The sequence below is a fragment of the Panthera onca genome, chromosome D2 (assembly GCF_046562875.1).
Source record: "Panthera onca isolate mPanOnc1 chromosome D2, mPanOnc1 haplotype 2, whole genome shotgun sequence".
NCBI lineage: Eukaryota > Metazoa > Chordata > Mammalia > Carnivora > Felidae > Panthera > Panthera onca.
The window spans coordinates 40,768,813-40,792,089 of record NC_138349.1 but is presented as its reverse complement, the minus strand read 5'-3'; the positions used below and the strand labels follow the sequence as shown (position 1 = coordinate 40,792,089).

At 51.2% G+C, this 23,277-nt stretch overlaps 1 protein-coding gene across 3 annotated transcripts in view; it reads right to left on the bottom strand.

Moving 5' to 3' along the window:
* Positions 1-269: 269 nt before the first annotated feature.
* The window catches only part of TMEM273 (transmembrane protein 273), a 35,035-nt gene continuing 12,027 nt past the window's right edge, over positions 270-23,277 (bottom strand). The window contains exons 2-6 of one of the 3 annotated variants that reach the window (XM_060642199.3): positions 13,049-13,189; positions 11,988-12,032; positions 10,998-11,138; positions 9,737-9,784; positions 270-1,470 (exon numbers count right to left, since the gene is read on the bottom strand). In XM_060642199.3, coding sequence (XP_060498182.1) covers positions 9,750-9,784; positions 10,998-11,138; positions 11,988-12,032; positions 13,049-13,189 — 362 coding nt within the window. In that variant the 3' untranslated portion in view covers positions 270-1,470; positions 9,737-9,749. The remainder of the gene's footprint in view (positions 1,471-9,736; positions 9,785-10,997; positions 11,139-11,987; positions 12,033-13,048; positions 13,190-23,277) is intronic. The other 2 variants (XM_060642198.3, XM_060642200.3) reach the window with 2 other exon arrangements.

The window sequence follows — 23,277 nt, the reverse complement described above, 5'->3', positions numbered from 1 at the left end:
AAGGAGAGAGCACTGGCCTTCAGCATACTTCTCTGTGTTCTTCACCCGGGAAACTCTTGTGGGGCTAAAACAGGACCAGAGCCCAGGAATGGCACTGGGGAAATTCATCACGATGTGGGATGGAGGAGAGGACCCCACAGCTTTGTCGTATCTATAGAAAATAAAATGATTGCTGAGAATCCTGAAGCATTCCTCTTCAGTTTATAAGTGTTTCTGCCATTCACAAACCAGAAGTCTTAATTAAAATGCTGTTAAAAGACGCAAATCAATTAACAGATACCTTACAAGATGGTTTATTCTATCTTACACACAGAAAATTGCTTATGAGTATCATGTTACCGCTTTAGGTTATCAGTTAACAAAGGCTGCTAATGAACTACGTTGTTATCAAGTCAGATAAAAGACACCCTGGGAATCCAGGCAAATTATTACAACACAGTACTTTGTTTTGAAATATTGCTCATCTTTCATCACACACAAGGAGAGTAACCCAATCCAATGAGAACCAGTCGACACAACCACTCAGATTTCTGTTGAATTGGAAAGGCAGAGAGTATTCCATAGTGCAGCCCCAGAAATGCAATGTTAATATTATGGGGGAGAGAAATGTTAATGGGGCCTGTGTCACAGAACCTTAGGTTCATGGCAATAATAAAAAGATGGGGGGTTCCTAAGCCTCTGCCAGTCATGTCCTCCATGCAAAAGTCATTCACATTTGTACCACAAGATAATGCCATAAGCATAATGATAATCCCCTACATTTGTGTAGCTCCCTATAAGGCACACCATCAGCTTTTTCATTGTTGGTTCCATCATTCAAAGAGCTGCAGAGCTGCAGGCCATCCCACGGTCACTGAGACACCTTCCTCTCCAGCCCAGCCCTCCATTTCTTCCTGTAGAAGGTCAGTCTTTCATTTATAAGACTGGAGATGGCCCCATGGTCTTCATGTTTCAGCACCCCTGAATTTTTGCAGAGGGACTCATGGCAACTGAGAAGTTGAGGCCAACAGTTCTAGAAAATGATGCATACCTGTTGATAGATGGAGGTGTTAAGGAGGCTGTGTCTTGACTTTGGTCCCCATTTCCATAAGCCATTTGCTATGGGTAGGTTCCATTGATATGGACACAATGTTATCATAGAAGCATGAACAGCTCCTCCATGGAGAACCAGGATAGGCAGAATAGATTTATTGGCTTCCATATTTCTTACTTCTGGATAAAGTGCTCGTGCCTCACTCTATGCAGTCAGCTTCTTGTGGAAGAGAATCGATATTTTTTTTCCCTCAAGACAGAGACACTATAGATCTATTACTTGCCCTGGGTATTGAGTTCCATATGAAGATCCTTCAAGAGCTTTGGAAGGTCAAATTCAAGACATCTCTGAGACCGATGCTGTGGGCAGCTGTCCAGACCTCCCAACCTCTTCTCCTGAAGAGGCCACTCATTTAGAGTTCAATCACTCGTGCATCTCTGGAAAGGAAGAGAACCATCTGGAAGACTTATTGACAAAGTGATTATACTCTGACCAATCATGGCATATGCTTACGCAAGGCACACAGTTAAGTAGGTATGAAAGAACTCATCAGCATATCTTAGCAAAGTGGGACATTTCCTCATGCAACATAGAAAAGTACCTGAAGACCAGTGGCTTCTAGGTAAAGGGACGGTTTTTCAGATAGAGCTCAACTGAGAGAATGTTTTCTGCCTGCCAAACCTCAAGCCACAAAACCTCACCCACTTTCGTGGCAAAAAGGGAAGAAGTCATTCCTCAAGGTTAAGAGGCATATCTGCAGGAAAATGCCACTTCATGTGCTTGAAGAGACTGCATGGGTCTGGGAAGATGTTACAAGGAACAAGGTAGACAGACCTTTGCAAATGTAACTAGAAACTGATACCTTCAAGTCTGACCGTGAGCTGTTACGGTGAGTGAGTCTTATCCACACATAGCATATCTATTATACCGATCTATCTATATGTATATAAAATTAGGAACACAGAAGAAAAGATGAGGTCACCAAACCAGACCCCAGGATAATAGAGCTAAGGCTGAAAGTAGGACACAGACCATGCTGTGGCCACTCTCAGCTAAAGGCCTCACCAACACTTCCATGCACAGAGATTGAATTCATACCAACACTTCACTGTAGTTTCACATAATAGTTGTAATTATAACAGAATGACATATTTATGTTTACATTGAATGTTGCATACTTGTTTATGTCCTTTGATCATTCATGCTCAGTCTCAATATCTTGATATCTAACATGGAAGAAGGGACAGCAATAGCAGGAAGATCGGGCAGAGTTAAGCATCGATGGGATAAGCCAAGCCAAAGGCCATAAAAGAGGCAATACTACCTACCCCATGTGTGGAGGACTAAGGACACAGGTTGAGGTCAGGACTGCAGAGCTTGATGGCAGCAGAACCAACATGGAAGACACACAAATTGGAAACGAGCAAGGATGGTGACAGAGAAGTCTGACGGGATTCCAAGAGAGTCTAATGGCTGTCAGATTTTTGTGTTTCTCTTTTAAAATATGGTGGGTCCAAAGTTTGAGTCGGATGGTCTAGCGGTCCATGGGCTCAACAGAAAGTTCATCCCCTTCTGTTCATCACCCCATTAACAAGTCCTGAGTTCAAAGGACCCTTTCTGGTGTTGTTAGGAAGAGGATCTGAAGTAGCTGGATATATGCAGCATTTGCCCTTGGGATACAGGTGTCTATAGAAGATGGGGGAAACCAGGAACGCAGGCTCCTCCTACTCCCGGTCACCCTGAGCTGGGGAAGTGGCACCTGTAAGCTACTCCATCTCCATGGAGGAAGTTATTCTCCAGCACGTCAGCCATTCCTCTGCATACAGCTGTGTCAACAGCCCCCAGAGAGCCAGGAAGAACTGCAAGAACAGATAAGCTGGGCTGAGGCTGGGATAGCAGCTGCTGGCTGGATTAGCAGGTGAATCAGGCAGCAGACCTGGGTTGGGTATCTAGAGAACGAGAAAGAGACTTTTGGAGGCTGTACGTGCACTGTTTCCGCTATTAACATTGGTGGTTTTAGGGGCGCCTGGGTGGCTCAGTCGGTTAAGCGGCCGACTTCGGCTCAGGTCACGATCTCGCGGTCCGTGAGTTCGAGCCCCGCGTCGGGCTCTGGGCTGACAGCTCAGAGCCTGGAGCCTGTTTCAGATTCTGTGTCTCCCTCTCTCTGACCCTCCCCCGTTCATGTTCTGTCTCTCCCTGTCTCAAAAATAAATAAACGTTAAAAAAAAAATTAAAAAAAAAAACATTGGTGGCTTTAGCCAATGCAGTCAGAGAGGAGAAAACAATTAGGGACATAAGAACTGGGAAAGGAGATCTGTTATGAAAACTCAAGGAAATCAAGAAGAAAAAAAACACACACACAAGAAAAGCTTTCGATAAGGCTGCCACTATAACATTAACATACCAAAAAACAATCCATCAACAATCAATGACTAAGTTGAAGACATAATGGGAAACTCCATTTCTAAAAGTAACAAAAACATAAAAATATTTCGGAGTAAACTTCACAAGAAATGTGGAAAACCCATACGGTAAAAGCCAAAAGCTCTCTTAAGACACACTAACACAGACTTGCAAATAAAGTCCCCTTCCACGAAGGACTGCTTAACGTCATAAAGAAGCCAATCGTCTTCAGTTTAATACACGTACATGATGCAACCCCAACAAAAAAACCAAGGTGTTTGTTCTGTGGATAGGTCGTGGAGTTGGTTCTGAAGTTCAAAGGGAAAAACAAATACGCAAGAATGGCTAACAGAGAATGGCAGAAACGTGCCCCTGAATAGGAAACACAATGGGAGCACGCCAGATGGTGGAACAAGCCATAAAGCCTGCACAGGTCGGAGTGTGGTGCCAGAACACCAATAATCACAAATACCACGGAAAGTAATACCAAGTCCAGAAATAGTCCAAATAAACCAGGATATTTATCATTTTTTTTTAATTTTCAATAGTTTCTGCTTTATCTCGCTGTGTTCCTTTTACAAAGCTGTATTTAATTAAAATTATCTGTATACAGTTTCTATAAAATTAAAACATATTTACATATGTACACACATATATTTTTTCTAGTTTTTATAAGGTTTTGTTTTTTATTTATATCTCTGATCCATTCGACATTTATTGTGGTGCATAGTATGACATGTGGATCCAATTTTTTCTTTTTCCAAGTGGCAATCTCTCTCAGCATCATTATGGAAAATATTACTTTCCTCCGTTTTATTTGCCACCTTTATGGCTTTCTAAATATCCTTGTTTAGGAGCGCCTGGGTGCTTCAGTCAGTTAAGCGTTCAACTGCGGCTCAGGTCATGATCTCACAGTCCGTGAGTTCGAGCCCCGTGTCAGTCTCTGTGCTGACAGCTCAGAGCCTGGAGCCTGTTTCGGATTCTGTCTCCCTCTCTCTCTGCCCCTCCCCTGATCTCTCTCTCTCTCTCTCTCACACACACACACACACAAATGAATACACATTTTAAAATTTTTTAAATAAAAATTTTTTAAAAAGGAATATAATACTCTTTATATATGGAGGGCTAAATTCTAAATAAAAAGAATTGCAAAGAAATCTTCAGGTTACTGCAAGTTTGTAGTTGTATAGTGTTATGATTCTGGAAGTATTTTTTGTGGTATTGGAGGATAGATAAAGGGTAAAAACATTTATGTGGAACAGAGCTGTCACTTTGGAGGAGGCTAAACAGAAATATGGAGTGAGGAAAGCTTAAGAAGAGGCTTCTGGTATTGAGTTTGTGGCTCAAATATACATTTCCAGAGTCTGTGTGTTGAGAGGGCCTAGAAGGAATGATGTCTCCGGAGCCACACGAGTACACACTGTGTCCAGATCTTGCCTTCTAAAAGCTATGCCACATCAAAAAAGAAAAAACAGGGGATCTCTAAGGAACACATGGGTGATTCCAGGTCTGAGCAGGGACAGTACACGGTGAGACAGGGATACTGTGTCGTGTCAGCCCAGGAAATGGCCAAGAACCACCAAGAAGTGACTGGTACTGGACAAACTGAGGACAATTTGAACGTCACAAAGATCTATGATGGTAATGAATTATAATATGTTGAAATCCACAGTAATGATATTCAACAAGAGAAAGAGAAAAGGGGGAAGGAAAAAGTCCTTTTTTCTAGAAGAATAAGAAGGGATGCCAGCATTAGAAACTCCACATTTTGTAACTCCCAGTGCAATAACTGATTCAAACGTGGGTTGTGAACAAACGTAAAATCATCGGGCAAAGAATCAGTGGGGGTCAGGATGTTCACGTGGTCTCAAAATACCACCCTTCAGATTATCAACTACTTACAAAGAGGAAAATTGGTCTCCCCAACACAGAGGTCTAGCGGTCGCTTCTTTAACCAAGTGATCAGACACAGCATTACCAACAGTGAGAGAACCTGGCATCATGTGCTTCCTGATGTAAGACAATAATCGATGCACAATGTCACCTCCGTAGTGTTCTTGACAAAATTCTCAATCTGCATCTACTCGGGAAGAAACCGTCAGCCAAATCCAGAAGATAAGACATCATACAAAAGTACTTCGATACTGACAGGGGAAGAAGGCAGAGTTGTCCAACACAAGAAGAGACTAAACAGAGACAAAATCAATACCATGTATCCTGGTTTGGGAGGCTTGATCTATAAAAGATATTTCTGAAACAATCAGAGAGATTTGGACTCGGGCTGTGTAATAGGTGAGATTATTGAATTTTCTCAGTCATTTCCTCAGATGTGGTCATCATATTGTGATTATGCAGGAGACACCCGGTTACGTATTTAGGGGTAAAATATCTCTGCTAACTTAGGGGTGATATTGCCACTAATTTTTAAGTGAATCAGAAAAAAAATGTATGTAGACAGAGTAAAGCAAATGGGGGAAATGTCAACTTGTGAATCTGGGTGAAGGATGTGCATGTTTTTATCACACGGTATTTTCAACTTTTTGGTGGATTTGAAGAGTTTTCCAAAAGAAGGAAGGTGAGAGCACATCGATGGTGCATGAGATGTGGGCAAGAGGACCCAGGGAATACGAACTCCAACCAATCCCACAAGCCCAGGCCACTCCCACACTGAGACCTGAAAGCAACAGAGGAAACAGACGCTTCAGCCAAACCAATAGCTTTGATGACTCAAAGTTTTGGAGTTTTTTTTTCATCGTGTGACCAAGGTGGTTAGTTAATGGCTCGATTGGCCTTTCAAGGGAAAAAACTGATAAGTACCAGAAAGTTAACGATCTTCCTTCTAAAATCCTGTTTTCTCAGCTCTGCTTAAGCAAATGTCCCACAGCTTCATTTTAAATTTTGCGGAAGTACCATTATATTGACTTTTTAGGGACAAAAAAAAAACACCCTGCTGATTCCTGGTCTCCCAGCCATCCTGGCACAAGCAGTCGTGACTAGCAACTCCCTCCCGTCCTGCAGGGGGGCCACCTCCGGAGAGCCACTGTCTCTCTCTCCCTTTCAGAGCAAGTGACCACTCTTACAACTCACCTTTCAGAGAAACTGAGGTGTGACCCACAAAACAGGAGAACCGGGTGTTCATTAACTCATCCCTACATGACAAAAAGCACATGCAAAGTTTTGCTCCAGGAGAACGGCTTGCCTGTCCTTAACTTTTTCTTTCGGGTCTTCTTCCTGACTCAGCCTGACTCCATCTAGTGTCAGTTTTGGAAACTTAAATTGTGCCTCCCTTCTCTTCAAAAATCCCTGTTTGTGGAGGAACTCTGGTCTGCTACGTGCCAAGAACACTTCCCTGAACTTGGTGCAGGGCTATATCCCCGGGGTGGGGGAGGACTCCCACCCAGCCGCCTGACTCTCCCCTGCCCTTCATGTGTTCCTTTCTTCATCCAGCCACCTGCTTTCCCCCTGCTTCCTTCACATTCCCTTTCCTGGACTTCACTTGTACCATGTTTATTTTTGAATGACTATTACAGTCACCTCTTCAGGATTATGAAAATGGCCTCCTCTAGTTCCGAGGTTTCAAAATAATTCAGAACTTCTAAATGCACACAAAACCACGATGTTCTTCTGACAGGATCATACATGGGAACAGAAAGCCACAGCAACTGCTGCTTCAACAAGGCTTTTGAAGTGGTTTGTTTGTACTGCACGCAGCAGAGTCTTCACACAGGCACACACACACACACACACACACACACACACGTGTCAGTCACTCGCTACGAGACATCAGAGCTTCTCCACCCCCTCACCCTCCAATGCACACACACGCATGTACCAGGACCAGAAATTAGGATTTGTGAAATCTGCCATTTTTGTGAGTTCCATGATTAAGATATCCCTGAAACAGGGTCTTCAGAAACTTCTGGGAGGCACTGGAGTTTCCAATGCAAGGTACCCTAACTCAAAGTTCCCCTCCATGCGTGTGGGTGGTTTCGATGGCCAAGGTAGCACGCCCGATCCCGTGGGTGGGGAGAAGATCTCTAGGACCACTCCGTCATGACATGGGGCCCGAGCTGGCCACAACAGTCTGTAGCCACATACCCAGGGTGTGTCAGCCACCCAGCAGAGGTCCCCGGAAGCCATGCTGTGGTCAGATTCTTCATCATTGCAGACATAGCCCATCTACCCCAAAACTGACTCCTACCTTATACTCTCCATCACAGAGACCAGCTGGACCCCCAAAGGCAATGCACGTTCTATGCCTGGGGTTCATCTAGTCATTTCCTGGTCCCCTCTCCCCCTACTATCAGGAGCTAATCCTTCTCATCCTACTAGACTCAGTCCATGGCCTCCCATACCTGCGTCTGCCCAAAGCCCTGTTCGAAGCCCTGATGAAGGTCTGTCTGCCCTGACTCTACAGTGGGAGAGCCTGAGTCAGCACAGAGCCCAGAGCAGTGGGAGTGCTGCCTCTGGCTGAGCCAGGACAAGGACATCCTCCTGACAAGGGTCACAGCTGCACCTTCAGTGGAACCTATCACTGTGCCAATCCCCCGAGGGCTGAAAGAAGACAGAGCTGCCCCAGTGTGAAGGCCCCTTAGGGTGGGGAAGGACAGGGCAGCGAGAGCCAGCCAACTTGGAATTCTACTTTTCCTGCACGAGAGGTCTCAGGGATTTGGTGGCACTTGGGAGGTGTGTAACGTGTTCTTTTCTAAAGAGGAATGTGCCAACCTCAGCCAGTGTGGGTCTGGGTGTGTACGAACATGTGTATGTGAGATGGGACACATGGCCTTGTCTCCCAGCCCATAAATGCCCCTAATTCTACCATACATTTCCAAAAGCTCCCTGGGACTGCCCCTCCCCTGCATGAGAACCCCAGATGCAGAGGAGGTGACATTGCCAGCAAGAGAACTGTGTGGCCACCCCAGGGCTTGGAGGCCACTGCCTTATGGCCGCACTAAATGCAGGGTGAACCCCACTAAACACAGGCGCCTGTGTTCTAGAACCACCCAGGTTTACATCTATCACACACAGTCATTAGCAGTGCCTCTTCTCCACCCTCACAAAGTCCTGATTTGTATGATAAGGTAAATGGTCACCCTAATCACACTCAGCTCCCCCAGGGGAGGCCCCTGTAGGGTGGCCAAATGGAGGGGGAGACGATGGGACAGAGAGAGGGAGACAGAGAAACAGTGAGAGTCAGAGGAGGAGAGGGGTTCATGCTTGGAGGTAGAGTTGAGGAAACGCACTGTAGGGCCCAGAAACGAGAACATCTGAAGGAGGGGAGGTCCTCCAGGAAGTGAACGTCTTGAGAAAGTCCATTTGCAGCTCACCGCCTGGGCGTGACCCTGGTGACAGTGAGCCACGCGTCTGTCTCCTTCACACACAAATCCGCCATTCCTTCCATGCTCACGACACAGCGCCCACTGAGTCCGAGGTCCCAGGGAAGAAGTGGAGGTGACCCCATGCTCCAGATCCCCTCTAAATCCCACCCCCCCACACTCAGCCCAGACTCTGTCTGCATGCTAGCCCTCACGGAGCACCTCCTCTACTTGGAGCACCCACTCTGTTGCAGGCACTGTGCTAAGTGTTGGGGCTACAGAGATGAAAAGAAAGACCTCACCCTCAAGGACCTTACATCTCGGGGAGAAAGCCATCAAAAGAAATATATCACATGATGTCAGTGAATGGAAAGTAATATGAAGAAAAATAAAGCTAGGGAAGGGGAAGACAATAATCAGGGGAAGGGGGTTCTATTTCAAACAGGCCATCTAAAATGAAATGATGGCACTGAAGCAGAGATATGAAGGAAGTGAAAGACCAAGCGTGCAGCTATCTGGAAGAAAAGCATTCCAGATGACAGAAAAGAGCATATGCAAAGGTCCTGAGGCAGGGTTGTCTCAGAGGACATAGTCTCTATGTGGAAGAACAGTGTGGCTCATTGCCAGTGGGGAAGCCAGTTAACCTGGAGTAGGCCACATGGGCTTCCCAAGTGGGTCAAGGCAAGGGCTAGGGACCTCTCTCTGAGTGTTGGGGGGATGCACTGAGGGATTCTGTGTGGGAGGTAGGGCAGGTAACTGAGGGTATTCAGAGGCCAGCCCAAGTCCCCTTTGGCTACTGTACCCTGTGCGCCCCCCCGCCCCCCCACTCTCATGACTCTTACCCACTGAACCATAGAAGGGAAGAGGAGACTTGGGGTGCATTCTGGCCTCCTTGGAAGCACTTTGGAGTAGAGAGAAGGGCTAGAAGGACAGGCAAGGAAGCACAATGGATAAAACAAGGAGGAAAAATGATACCCTCACTTACCACGGTAGTGACCTTACCTTGGGACTCTCTTCTTTAGTGTGACCGAATCTAAACAGAGAAAGAAAAGCATTAGGAAGGAGGCACTGTGACCTGTGGTGCAGCTCAGTCAGTGCCAGGCAAGCAGGAGCGAGTCAGAGCCAGCCTGACTCAGGCAGCTCTGAAGGGCTCCCTGGGTTGGGGGCACGGGGGGGCGGTGGTCTTGGGCTGAGTGTTCTTCATCCTTCCCCTTTGGCTCTGTTGGAGTTTGTCCATCCAGGTCTCATCTAGAGCCCCCTTAGTTGGGCACATAAGTAGAACCGAGCCTTCCCTAGGGCCCTCCTACCCTCATCATCCCCCATTGTCCCCCTTCACTTGCAACACCTGGACCCCCTTGCCCTAAAGGGATCCAGCACGTCTCCCATTCTGTGATGGAGAGGGTTTTTCCTCTCCCCGCCTATTCCTAAGGATACAAAAGCAATGGTAAGCAAACTCCTGTGACCAATTAAACCCCTTGTTCAGTTGGACATGCTGGCATCTCAGGAAGCCCCCAAAGGCTGTGTCTCCTCTCCCTGGCCCAGACTTCCCCCTCTGCCTCTCTTCGCAGATAGTAATTGCACTTTGCAGGGACACAGTGAGGCTCCTTCCTCCTCGTCCCCGGGAGAACCTCATGGAAAACTGCATCGTCATCTCATGAAGCAGACTGGGAATGATTTTTGCGAGTCCCAACTTGGGAGAAAGGGGATGCGAATCACTGTTGTATTTTGCTATCAAAACTCACAAACTGTTTGCCCCGTGTCTGTGAGTTTCACTTCCCCGCAGATGCTGTGGGACACCGAGAACCTGCCAGAGTTCATGTATGCCCAGCTCTGTTTGGATCAAGAGGACCCAGCACAGCTCCAAGCAAGACCAATTTATGAGCAACTCGGCCCATATCAACTGAGCTCACAGCACCACCCAGCCTCATCACCTCCTGGGATCAATTTTATCTGGTCACATTTTTGGATATGAGAATAGACGTTTCTGTCTGAAGCCAACTCAGCCCCCTTCCCCTTCCACCTTTTTCCAAGAAATCTGATTCTTAGGAATGGAAAAGTACCGAGAGAGAAAAAGAAGAGGGGAGGGAGAGAGATCAACAGAGACACAGAGAGCTCACTGCGTTTCTTTTCTACCCAGGTTTTCAGTCTTTCTCCAACCAAGTTTCTGAGCTCCCCGGTGCCTCAGGCTGCCCTCACCATCCTGGGCTGGGCTGGGCTGGGCTGGGTGGAGGTCACTGCTCCCTTACCGTTGAAGCCCAGGGTTGAGTTTCTCAGGTCCGAGGAGTCATTATCAAACAAGTGCTTCTTGATCATGCAGATCTTCAGGGCCAAGAAGCCAGCCGATATGGCAAGGCCCACAGCCGTCCCGATGATGGCGTACTTGATATCTGCGGGGCAGGGAGGAATTGAACAACGGGCATCAACCAGTCACCATCCTGCAGAGGTCTTCTGCAGCTCCCTTCACAATCTGGGTGAAGTCCAAAGTCGTGTGCAGGACCCTAAAATTCCACATTCCGATCCGCTGAAGCCCAGGGGCACACTCGTTCCCTGCCCCTCGCCCACACCCTATCCCCTCCTCCTAGAACTCCATCCTGCTCTCTTCAGCTGAGGGAATCATTCCCCAGCGGCGGATGGTTCACTTCTCTGGCCTCCTGTATTCCTTCCTCACTTATCTTTTCATTGATTCATTTATCACATACGTGTTCATTGCCTGCTCTGTGGTGAGCAGAAGGCAAAGATCAGACTCCACCTTGAGGGGAGTCAGCTGGGGCAGTTGGGAGCTCACCCTAATGCCAGGTAACAGGGGTGGGCTGGGCTGGCGTGGGAGCCGGGAGCCTTCCCGGAGGAGGCAGACTGTACCGTGCCTGCTGAGGCAAGCCCCTGAGGTGGAAAGGAGCTGGGACCAACCATGCAGGTGTGGGGCGGGCCATGGAAGCATGGCAGAATGCAGGGCCCTGTAGGTGCTGGAGCTGCTCAGCTTACAGAGAACAGACAAGGGCGACACTGGTGACTCATACCCCTCTGAGGACAGGCTCTCCAGCAGGCCCATGCCCCTGGGGTAAAGCTGTGTTAGCTCCTCAGGCAGGTCTGGAAGTGAGTGCGGCCCCTGTCCCGGGATGACAGGCAGGAAACCAGCCACACACACCCCCTGCACGCCCCACCCGCCCAGGCCTTCTGGAGTGTCCCCCTCCTGCCCCCTCAGCCCTGCACGCAGAGGAAGCAGGACAGCCACCTACCAATTTCGGCCCCAGCAGACTTGCCCGTTGCTAACACTCCAACATCTGTAAAGAAAGAAAACCCAGACTCTGGTTAGAACCAAACTGCTGGCTGTGATCAGGCCAGGGGTGGAGGGCCGGCCCTTGTCCCCAGCCACTCCCTCCCCCACATCCGGGAAGGCCCTCCTGCTTGGCCCCCAGCCTCAGGAACACAGAGGCAGGCTGCTGGTTGCCATGGGGTGTCCTGGAACCTTGCAGGGATGTTAGAGCCCTCCCCCGAACCCACACGGGGAGCCGGGTTCCCTCGAGTGGCCCTCGGGGTTCAGCCAGCTCTCTAATATGGTCTCCAAGACCCAAACTCTGACCCTTGCTGCCGCTTTAGCTTCTTCTGTCGTTCCCACAAACCCTCTCACTCCAGCCATACTGCACTGCTTCCAGTCCCCACCCAGGCCGCAGGCTCTGCTGTCCCCGGGCCACCCCCTCTGCCTGGCCCCATCTTCTCGCTTCTCCTCCTTCTCCTCACCTCGGTTCCATGTTACTTCCTCCCGAGCCCCTACACCTGGCTCAGCTGCCCCATGACCTGCTCCCCCTCCTGTGAAGCCTTCATACCCGACCACAGCATTTATCTAACAATGTTACAGAGTGCTGCCGCGCTCCAGGCACCCTGCGGCCTGAGAGCCTCTCAGCTAATTAATCCACAGACTGCATCTTCTGGCCAGTCTCCCCACTGTGCTCTGCATGCCCTGTGGGGGGTTCTGCCCCCCAGTATTCGACCCAGCGTCGGGTACGAAGGACGTATTAACAGACGTTCTGCGAATGGGTGAATAACGGTGACGGAGCACGCGGCAGGGGTGCCTCACTCTTCGAGCCAGGAGGACTCCTGCCATCAGGAGACGAGGCTTCCAGGTGGGGGCCGTTGTCCCTGCAGAAGGGCCCAGAAGATCTAAGGCAGAGTGGTAGGCCTTGCAGAGGAAGGTGTTCATTAATTGGCCACTTACTTTGAGACAATACTGGGTGCGGCACTTGCATTAACACATTTAATACTCGCAGCAACAACTGTGGGAGATAGGAGCTGTTCTCACCTGCCTTTGATGAATGAGGAACCAAAGGCATTGAAGACTTGACAATGGGCCCAAAGGCCAAGAGAAGTGGAACGCAGAGTCTGAGCCACGTGACTTGCACTGAGAGGCCCCGGATGTCCTGCAAGGTCGAATCCCAGGGAGCTAAAAGAATGACCCCACACCCATTAAGACCAAGGGCTGGAGGGGTTTGGGGGTTGGGGGTGATGAGACCCAAGCCTGGTTCTAGGTACAAGCTTCCAGGCAAAGGTAGAGAAGCCGGAAGTACCACACCTGTGGGGTTGGGGGCTGGATCTTCCCCAGTTTAGCTCCAAGACAAATCCACCTCCCAACCCCCCACCTCTGGGAGGCTGAAAGATGGCAGAGGCACTTGCTCAGTAAAGACATTCCCCACAGGACCACATCTGCTGACTACAGTCAGTGCTGCCTGGGGTGATGTGTTGGGTTGACCTCTTGCTCTGTGTGTGTTTGGAGGGGAAAGGATCATCGTAAAGGAGGTTAGGATTTTTCCGCTGGCCTCACTTAGCAGATGGATAAAGCTGGGAAGTTGTGAAGCAAAGGTACACAGCCTTGCTCTAACCACAGGTTGTCTTGGAAATTCAACGACTTCTGCCTTTCTTCTGAAATGCGTGCCCCTACGTGAGGCCCATCCACACACACACATCACAGACACCCCCACGTACGATATGACCTTGGTCTCGTCCATTCTCTGAAACTCTGGCTGAGCTTCGTTGTTTCTTTACATTCCTTACATTAATCCTGCCATTCCAGCTAGGTTGAAAACTATTCCAGGGATGGGACAAAATCTTATATTTTGCACATGGCTGGGTTGGGCTGTTTTGAGGGGCTGGGCTAGGAGCTGACTTCCAGATTGATGCCCAAATTTCAGAGCTGCATATGCTGTGTGCTCACCTTGGCTCCCTTCCTGACATCGGTCTGGCCCCCCCTCTGCCGTAAATGGACAGGAGACAGGGGACAGGGCAGGGCAGGGCAGGGCATCAGCAAGTGAGGCCAGCCCACAAAGGGAACAGTCTCTCCCCTACCCCCTTGACACATGAACGTCTTTCCTGGGTCCTCCCCTGGTGACCATCCCTCTCCACGTGGAGCATGCAGCGTAAAAACTTTATATGAGCCCGAGATGAAACTTGAATAGAGAAGAAAGAAAGAACACAGAGTGAGATGGAAAAAGTCAGAGAGCCAGAGAGAAAGAAACACAGAGACATGGTCACGCATGGGCACCCGGAGCCTATGCCACAGGAGCTCAGACCTCTGGCAGCAGGGCTGAGAAGGAAAAAGGAGAAAGAACATTTAATGTCACAAAAGGCCAGGTGCTGCCCTGGCTCTCTGGGCTTCGGGCTCTTCTACCATGTCCAAGGTCAGGGACTGAGGTCAGGGACTGAGAGAATGCCTTCCATGGGGCCACTGCTTTTCCACCTGCAGGCACAGGAACCCGGGCGGTGGACACATCCGGTCCCAGTAATTCCTGCTAGCCAGCCAGATGGCCACTCGGCGGCAGCCTTTCCCCTCCTTGGGGAGGGAACTCCCTCCCTGCAGCCTTCCCCCTGCACGCTCCGCTCATGTCTCTGCCCTGCTAACAAGCCCCTGGGTGAGGATCTGTCATAAACACACTAGCCCAGCTGACCCCACCACCCGCCTCCTGCCAGGGTCTTGAGCTAGAGGAGTCCCTCCTGGGCCATAGACCCCTGGTGAGCCCCCAGAGCTAATTTCCCCTGACTCTGCAAAGCAGCTGGAGGATGGATGGGCCTAGCAGCACAGCCAGAGGCTTCCGGCGTGCCCCTGCGTTGAGATCTGTGAGAGCCCCAGGAGGAAGCTGCCAGGCACATTCTCTGCTGGAATTCTCTGGGTTCTCTTGCAAGCAGGAAGAGGAAGGTTAGCATCCAGAGGACCGACTCTCCAACCCAGGGGAGAGTCCAAGGGGGCTGAGCAGGGGCTGGCCGTACCAAGGCCAGTCTCCCTGGGGGCACACAGGGGCTGTGCTGACCAGTTTGCCAGGCGGTAGTGGGCACAGTGCTGGCCACACCTGAATTGACTGCCAGCACTCCCGGGACTGCCCACACTGAAGCAGGCGCAGGGGTCAGGAGCAGAGATCCCGGAGCCCAGCCCTTGCTGCCACCTAGCACAGAGAGCAGGGGGCTGCCTCTAGATAGGTCTCCACCCTCACAGTCTTCCTGTGTGCCCAGGCGCTCTTGCCAAGCCACACATGTGAGGCTACACTTGTCCAGGTCCCTGCTTCCTCCGCCTGCCCCATTTGAACATGCCTCTGGAGGACGATATCCCTCCCCACCGAAATAGCCAGCCTCCAGCCCTCTTCTCTGCAGCTCATCCCACCTCAGTCATGCAGAGCACGGTCTGCTTCTGCAAGTGGTTTCCAAACGGGAAGGAAATGGTCCTGAGACCTTGAGGCTCCCTGGGTCCCCTCCCCTGGGACGAGAGAGGGGAGCCTTCAGGGGAAGGCAGCAAGAGGGCTGCTCTCTGAGAGTAAGCTAAGGGCACAGCAAGGCTCTGCCCCATTCAGTTGGAATCTGACCCACTGAGAGCCTGTCCCTGACGTCCAGACCTCCTGCGCTGTCCATGACACCTGTTGGGCCCGCCCTCAGTGGGGGCTGGCACTCTTCACCACCCTTATTTGGGCAGGATCAGGCTATGTGGTTCCCATTGTGGAGTAGTGGGTGTGCAAGAACTCAGATGTTGTTCTATAAGTAACTGAACTAAAAATAGAGAGAAGCTGCCCTAAGTGTTTGTCAATGGATGCCTGGTCATTTTCATCCTGGAACTTAAATATTGCAGAATGGCTCCTAACTTTAGATCTCATTCTAACATCCCCAGCCAGGGGAAGGGGTTTCAAATGTCGAGACAGGCATCCATCATCTCCTAACACAGTCTACACATAGGCATGAAGTGCCTGCAGTCTGCTCTGGGTAGGGCATCCAAGAGCAACCCAAGACACCTGTGCCCCATAAAGGAGCTCACAGAGTGACGAGGGAGACAAAAAGAAAAATCGGAGGGTCAAAGGCGATGTCCAGCACTTCCTGCAAACCTCCGTCTCCACTAGCTAGAAGTCTAAATGGAGGTGTGCAGAATGGACACCTGCTGTGTCGCCTGCACACCCCCGCTCTGACCCCTCGGCTGCTGGCAGTACCTCGGCGTTCCTTTGGGAACCACCTCCACGTGATTTGCCCAGGGCTGGCCCCAGGATGGATGCATGAACCCTACCTGATTAATTAGCATATTCCATCTTCCTGTCAGCAGTGATTGGTTGAGGGGTGGAGCAGGTGAACCAATTCAGGCCAGTAAGACTCAACTCTGGGACTTGGAGGGAAATATGGAGAAACAGGAGTACCTTCTGGAATAGGTAACTGTGGGGCTGAGGGGGGGGCCCACTGGATGGAGAGAGTCTGCTAGGACTGAAGCCCCCACAGAAGAGGGTCAAGCTGAGACCAAGTCTTAAAGACACCTTTTGAGGGCCTGAATCCAACTGTGCCTGAAACACCTCTTCTTGACTTTTCAGTCACCTCAGTAAGGAAACACTTTCTTTATCTTAATCTAATCCAAGCTAAGTAACTGTCACCTGCCATCAGAAGACTCCTGATGACTGGGGTGGCAGGTCCTTCATAGAGCATCATTGGAAATCAGGTTGGCAAGGCAGGGAGGTGAGTAGAGGAGGCTGGCGGTGAACAAGTTGCTCACACCCCAGCCTCTAATAAGCCCAACCAGGATCAGCAAGGAAAGCAGCCACTGCACATGCTGCTGTCTTTGATGCAACACCTTCCTTGTTCCCATGGAATGCTCTTACTTATCCTTCAAGACTTAGCACAGGGGTGCCTGGGTGATTCAGTCGGCTGAGTGTCCGACTTTGGCTCAGGTCATCACCTCACAGTTTGTGGGTTCAAGCCCCATGTCGGGCTTTGCACTGATGGTGTGGAGCCTGGAGCCTGCTTGGGATTCTCTCTCTCTCTCTCTCTCTCTCTCTCTCAAATAAATAAACATTAAAAAAAAAAAGACGTAGCACAAAGCCACCTCTTCAGGAAGTCCCCATTCTCTTCATTTGTTCAGGATCACCTCTGCCACCTTGTCACACCTCTGAGCCTGCTCCAGTCACACTGCCCGGCAGGTTGTTCTGTGGCAACAAAGGACCCCCTTCAGGATGGTATGTGAGATTCCTCGGAACTCAGATTCTCTTCCTGTGAGATGCAGAGAGAAGATGGAAGGAGAGAACTCTGAGCTCTCTGGGAAGTGACCCTCAAAACCACTGAGCATGAAACCAGAAGTAGCTTCAAGTGATAAGACTGAGTATCTGGTACTAAGTGATAATGATGGGTCAGAGGCAAGAAACGCTCAGCCAAGGAGAAACAAGTGACTTTTGCTCCTGCAACCCTGAGACAGGAAACACTCGTGGAACAGACACGAAACACACAGATCATATGTGGAACACACATGGAACACACATGGCTGCCGTTGCTGTGGATGCCTCTGTCTTTCCTGCCTGAGATCCCAGACCAAGTAAAGTGCAGCCAGGATCCCACTGGGAGAAAGGGTCAGAACGGGAATTGGAAGTGCAAATGGAAAGGGAACAGTCCAAATATTTTTCACACACAGTTTGATCCTGGGACTCCCTTTTCTCATCCAAAAATGGGGACGTAAGACCCGAATGTGTAGAAAGGACTCAGTGAGACAGCTTCTTTCTTTCTGCCCATTTGTTCTGAGCCTCCCTGGAATGTAAGCTGATCTCGGGGGCCCCCGCAGAACACAAGGTGTGTTTCTCTAGCTGAGCTGGTTCGGTGTTTGTGGGTGTTTGGTACCCCTTCCCTTCCACAGAGCTCGTGGATGGGTGCACTTTTCAGAAAGACCAGGCAGGTGGTCCTGGCCCTTTCGCTCCTCCAGGGGGCTGTTTGACGTTATGAATTAAGCACATGAGGTCTGAATGTGGGAGGAAGGCTTCTGTCCTCTCCCAAACGGAACACCGGAGAAGCTTTGGGTTAGCCTGGGTGTGGAGCACTCCAGCTACAGGTGGTGGCTGGGTGTGTGCTGGGGTCTAGAGCCTTCCTCTGACACAGCTCTGGATTTGCAGAAACCTTAGGCTCCTTGTTCACAAGCCCAGGAACCACCGGAAACTGCTCTTCCTCGATACCCTTTCCCCACCTTGTTAGACTGACTGCAGCTACCAGCTCCAGGTAATCAGGACTCGGCCGCTCCTCTCCCAGGGCTGAGGCGTTCCTCCTTTCCCATGAAAGCTCCCAGACCCGGGGCAGAGCCCACACCTGCCAGAGCCTGCAGGTTCCAGAGATAGAAAGTAAAAGGAAAGCTGGGGAGAGAGGACAGCTGAGCAAAGACAGCTCCAAAGGGGGGCCTCTGACCACGACCAGAGGGCACAGGAGTCAGACCACCAGCTCAGCAAACCCAGCTCAGCACTGAGGCTGCAGCCGTGTGCCCTGGCGCCTGCAGAGTGGGGAATTCCTCGCGTGGGGTCCCAGGAACACAAGGAAGCAAGCAGCCACAACCATCCAGGCAGACCACGGGGGCGTGGGGGCGGGGGAGGAAGGGGGGGGTCTACCCCAGCCCAGGGGAGTCTGAGAAGGCCCCTGGAGCACGCATTATTTAAATTAAAAACGAAAGGACAAATAAGACCTAGTGAAGACAGGGGCTGGGGGTGGGGGCGGCCGTGTAGTGGAACCAGGCAAGGGGAAGGTGTCCAGGCAGAGGAAAAGGCACCAGCAAAGGCCAAGAGGCCGGAGGGGGAGCCAGGGCTTGGGAATGGAGAAGGCAGCTCAGCGAGTCAGAGCAGCAAAGGGGTAAACTGAGGCTCTCAGGGTTCTCCAGAGGATGAGAAAGGGACAGGACAAAGCCACCATGAGCACGAACTAGAGTCTGGAGGCCAACAGGAAGAAAGAGGGGCTGACCCGAGGCTACAAAACACAAGGGAAAATACCTCCAGCTTCTAGAAATAGCATCCTAATTAAGAGGAAAATAATACTGGTGGGTGACCAGACAGTATCGAAACTTGTGCCTACTTTGTTTTTCCTGAGCAATCTTTGCTAATTAATTCTTAAAGATTCACACACGGGGATTAAAACACTCAGCTAAAGAAGCCAAACTGATCAATACCTTTCCAGGCTAATGGAGGGATTGGAGGCCGGGAGCCGGCCTCGGCCCAAGGTAGAACCAAGGACAAGGGCACTCCAGGAATGAGAAGCACTCCCAAAGGGGCAAGCCCCCCAGGGTGTCCCAAGTCCATGCTGACCAGCAAGTGGTGACATCAAACACTATCACACCAGGCAGGGTTGCTGCTGAAACTCTGAAGGAGCCGGAAGTGCTGGAAGCCAGGAGGAGCTTCAGGCTGCCCTGGTGGGGTGGGTGGTGTTGTCCGGGGAAGGCGGGCCCAGGGGGCCCACTGTGGGAACACCCAGCTAACCCTACACATGCTGGTTGAGGGGGTTGGTCCATCTTTGAATGTCTCTGTGGGAGCATGAAAGCTTCATATGACTGAATGCATGGTGGGTGGAAAGGAATGATACTTGGAACCAGAAAATCGGAGTTTCCATTCTGCTACTGCTCAGCCAGTGGCCTTGGGCCAGGCGTGATTTGACTCCCAGCTCGGTGGCCCCTCTGCAACAGGGCTGACCACAGGAAGCCTGCCGAACGACACAGAGGGCGTTGCAGGGATCCCCTGAAGGTGTGTGGGCACCAACTGAGGTGCAGGAGGGAGCCTTCCTGCACAGGCCCTCAGCCACCCACTTGAGATGGGGTTCTCGACTTTCCTAGAGGCTGTGGGAGATGGGGGGGGGGGGGCAAGAGCGTACCAGAAAGCAGCTCTAGGCAGAAACTCAGGTCAGAAAGGAGACTGTCGTCCCCATCAACGTTATCAGAAGTGGGAGAGCCGAGCAGAAGCCTCCAGAAGGCTGTATGATTCCAGGTGAGGGACCGCCCACCCACTCAACCTTGGGGCTTCAGACCAGAGAAGGCCCGTTTGCAAGAGTGCCTTTTCAGAGAGCACGGGGAGGCTGGAAGCAGTGCAGAATAACTAATTAATGATGGTAAAGTATTGTGGACGGGGAAAACGCTGCATAACCGCTAAGTGGTGGGGTTATTATTATTCATGCAATATTCATACTGTGCTCTTCAGCCTCTGAGAAGCTCCGCTCCGCTCCGCAGTCCTCAGGGACCCGGCGGAGGGAAGCGTGTGCCCAGGGGGCGGGGTGTGGGACGACAGCTGGCCTGGTCGACGGGGAAAGGGCCATGACACTGCAGCAGAAACAGCAACACCCAAGCAACACAGGAGCCACAGGAGCTTAGCAATACCACACCACCTGCCTCCATCCACCAGGACAGAGGTTCTCTGAGCCCTATTGTGTGCCAGGGTCTGGGCTGGGCATTTGTTTTTCAAGAAAACTCCTTAAAATTTGCAGGGCCGAGGGCATGCCACAAGTCTAAATAATTAAGAGTTCAAGATCCAGCCACGCATGGCCCAGCCCACATGCTCCTGAGGGTCCTGCTGTCCACTCCCCATGGGTTACCTTTCCCAGGGGAAAGCGCTTCCCTGCTGAGGGCCTGAAGGTTAGCTGGTCTTCTGGGCAGAACAGAAGGATGTGGGGCCCGGCCCGGGCCTCCTGCAATGCCAGGACCCTGCAGGACTCATGACAGGGCCTGGCCCAGTCAGCCTTCCCAGCGGCCTCCTCCCCAACACCTTGCTTTCCTTCCTGGACTTCTGGCCAGCACTGAGGCATGCCTCCCAAACTAGCTTGCCAAGTGGAAGAAGGAAGTGAGATTTCCTGGTTATCCGCCAAGGAGTGCCTGTTGGTCACTGAAATAAAAGCAGCCCCTCCCTTGCCGTCTAGTTTCCAGGCCCCCACAAGGCTAGGTTTCCTCTCTGGACACACCACACCCCCCCTTTGGGCCGCCTGGTGCACACACAAGTCCCCCTCCCATATGAATGTGTGCTGACCCAGTTCCTGAACTCTGAAAACACTTTATAAGACCAAAAAGAAAAAACAAAGGCTTTGTATCTGGATATATGTGTGATATGGGGGCCCTTTACAGCCAGAGTGGGGACAGGGACCTCTCTCCTGGGGTCCATGGCCCTCATTTCTCCAGGAAGCCCCAGCAGGTCAGGGGTCATCTCAGGGCCACATGACTGAATAGGAGAGCCTTAGGGTTTGAGTCTGGGTCAGCCTGGCTCCAGGAAAGGGACTCACACCAGCACACAGGCTGGACAATTTCTCAACATGTCATGTGTGGCTCAATGAGTAGGGCTCATCCGTGGTATGGGGGAGTCTCTGTTCTCTGAGTATCTCCAGAGCCTTCTCTGGGTCAGCTCCCGCCAACATTATCTTCTATGAGGCTCGTCATGGGCCAGCCACAAGCCATGACGGACGCCAACACCTCAGGTCACATGCCGCTTCCAATGGGGAAGCGGGTATGAGGCGTGCAATGTGGCCTACAAGCCGGCAGACCCTGCTGGTGTGGCCCGAGACAAATCCAGCCTGTCTTCTCTCTCCCAGGACGGTTGCCTACAGCCGACCCACCTGCTGCACCGCAGCCGGCAGGCTCTTCCTCCAGCTGCAGCAAATGCCCTGCGAGATAAGCCTCACCTTCCTCCCCGGGGCTCACCAAGCCCTCCTCCACTAGCCTGTGCTCACTGCTCAGCCTCACCCAGTTTTCCCCTCCAGGCCAAGCTGCCCTCCCCCTCCTGCGTCAGCAGGGGCTGCCCTCTCTTCTCAGAGCTCCATCCTTCCTGTCGCAACCAGATTGGTTCCCGCACCCCGTTCCTGCACCCAGTTCCTGCAGACTGGCTCCTGGAAGCTGAAGTTTCGCCTCATGCACCAATCAACTCACCAACAAGTGCTGGTGCGGGGCGTGTGCTGGGCGGTGGCCTGGAGAGACCAGATCCTTGCCCCCAAAGAAGTCAGAGCACCGCGGGGAACGAGATCCCAAACAGGCACATAGGAAGGCAGATATGCGATTAGGATTGTGAGGAGATCTGTGAGGGAGCATCTCCGGGGCTCTAGGAGCAGCAGCACGAATCCCACACAGAGCAGGTGACTCATGAGGAGGCTTCAAGAGCGGAACTTGACAGATATCCCATGGGGCTGGGGTGCAAAACACGGGGTGACGCATGTGATGGGGCTGAGGAGGGCCTGTGGACACAGTAAACGCTTGGGCCTGTCCTGGCAGCAGGGGTAATCTGTTAAAGGATTTTAGCCAGGCAGGCACGTACACGATCAACTCTCACTCAGTAAGTCTCCTCCTCCAGGAAGGCCTCCCAACACCCCAGTTCGGATCAGAGGCTTCTTCTCTGGTTTCCTCCATGTTTCCTTCATCTCAGCACTTAACATACCACATCGCGACTGTCCTTCCTATAGACTGTCAGTTCCTTCAGATAGGGGCCTGACGTTGTACTGCAGCAGAGCCTGACAGAAATCAATATTTGCTTAATGAAAGAGAAAGCCCCAGTGTCCATGTGTCCCAGGACAGCACGGTGGCCCAGGAGCCCAGCTCCACACCTTTCGCCTCTTCCCCTGGACAGCAGCTCATTGACAACACGGCCCAAAGGTTTGCCTAGGTTTCTGAGGGGGTACAGCCAGATTCCAGGCAGAAATTCCCCAGCTGCTCATCCGTTTTGTTCAGATGAGCAGGAGAGAGAAAGCCAGTTCATCTTACTGAGAACCATTAGCCCCTTATTTAATGGAATCAAATTTAATAAAAGGAGCAGTTCAAGCAATTCTGGAGGATAAATGAGGGTCTGGATGTGACAGAGATGCTTACAGTGACTTTAAGGAGGAAGCACAAGTGGTTTAATTTGGAAGCGAGTGAAAAAGTCTGCTGATCTGTGTGCCAGCCGGGGCAGCTTCCATCCAGGGTGCATGGACCACGGGCAATTCCCAGCAGGCACTGTGCTGAGGTCACCCCAACCGCCCTTACCCCATGAGGCATGTTTCTTCCCTCAGGATCCCTTAGATCAGTGCCGCATGTTTGAGAGATGTTAAGTATCCCAGACCCCTCCCCAAAGAGCTTCCTCCAAATCACCCATCTGCCAGGCCTCTTAAAAACTCATTTCAGGCCCCCATCTCTGGAATGCAAACTAGAATAGGCTTACTTTTCCCTATTCCTCTCACTAAGTATAGCTTAAAGCCTAGATGTTACACGAAAACAAACATAAGAAAATCCTAAAAGGTGTAGAGAAGAAGGCAAAGTGGCTGAGGACCTTGGGAGCCCCG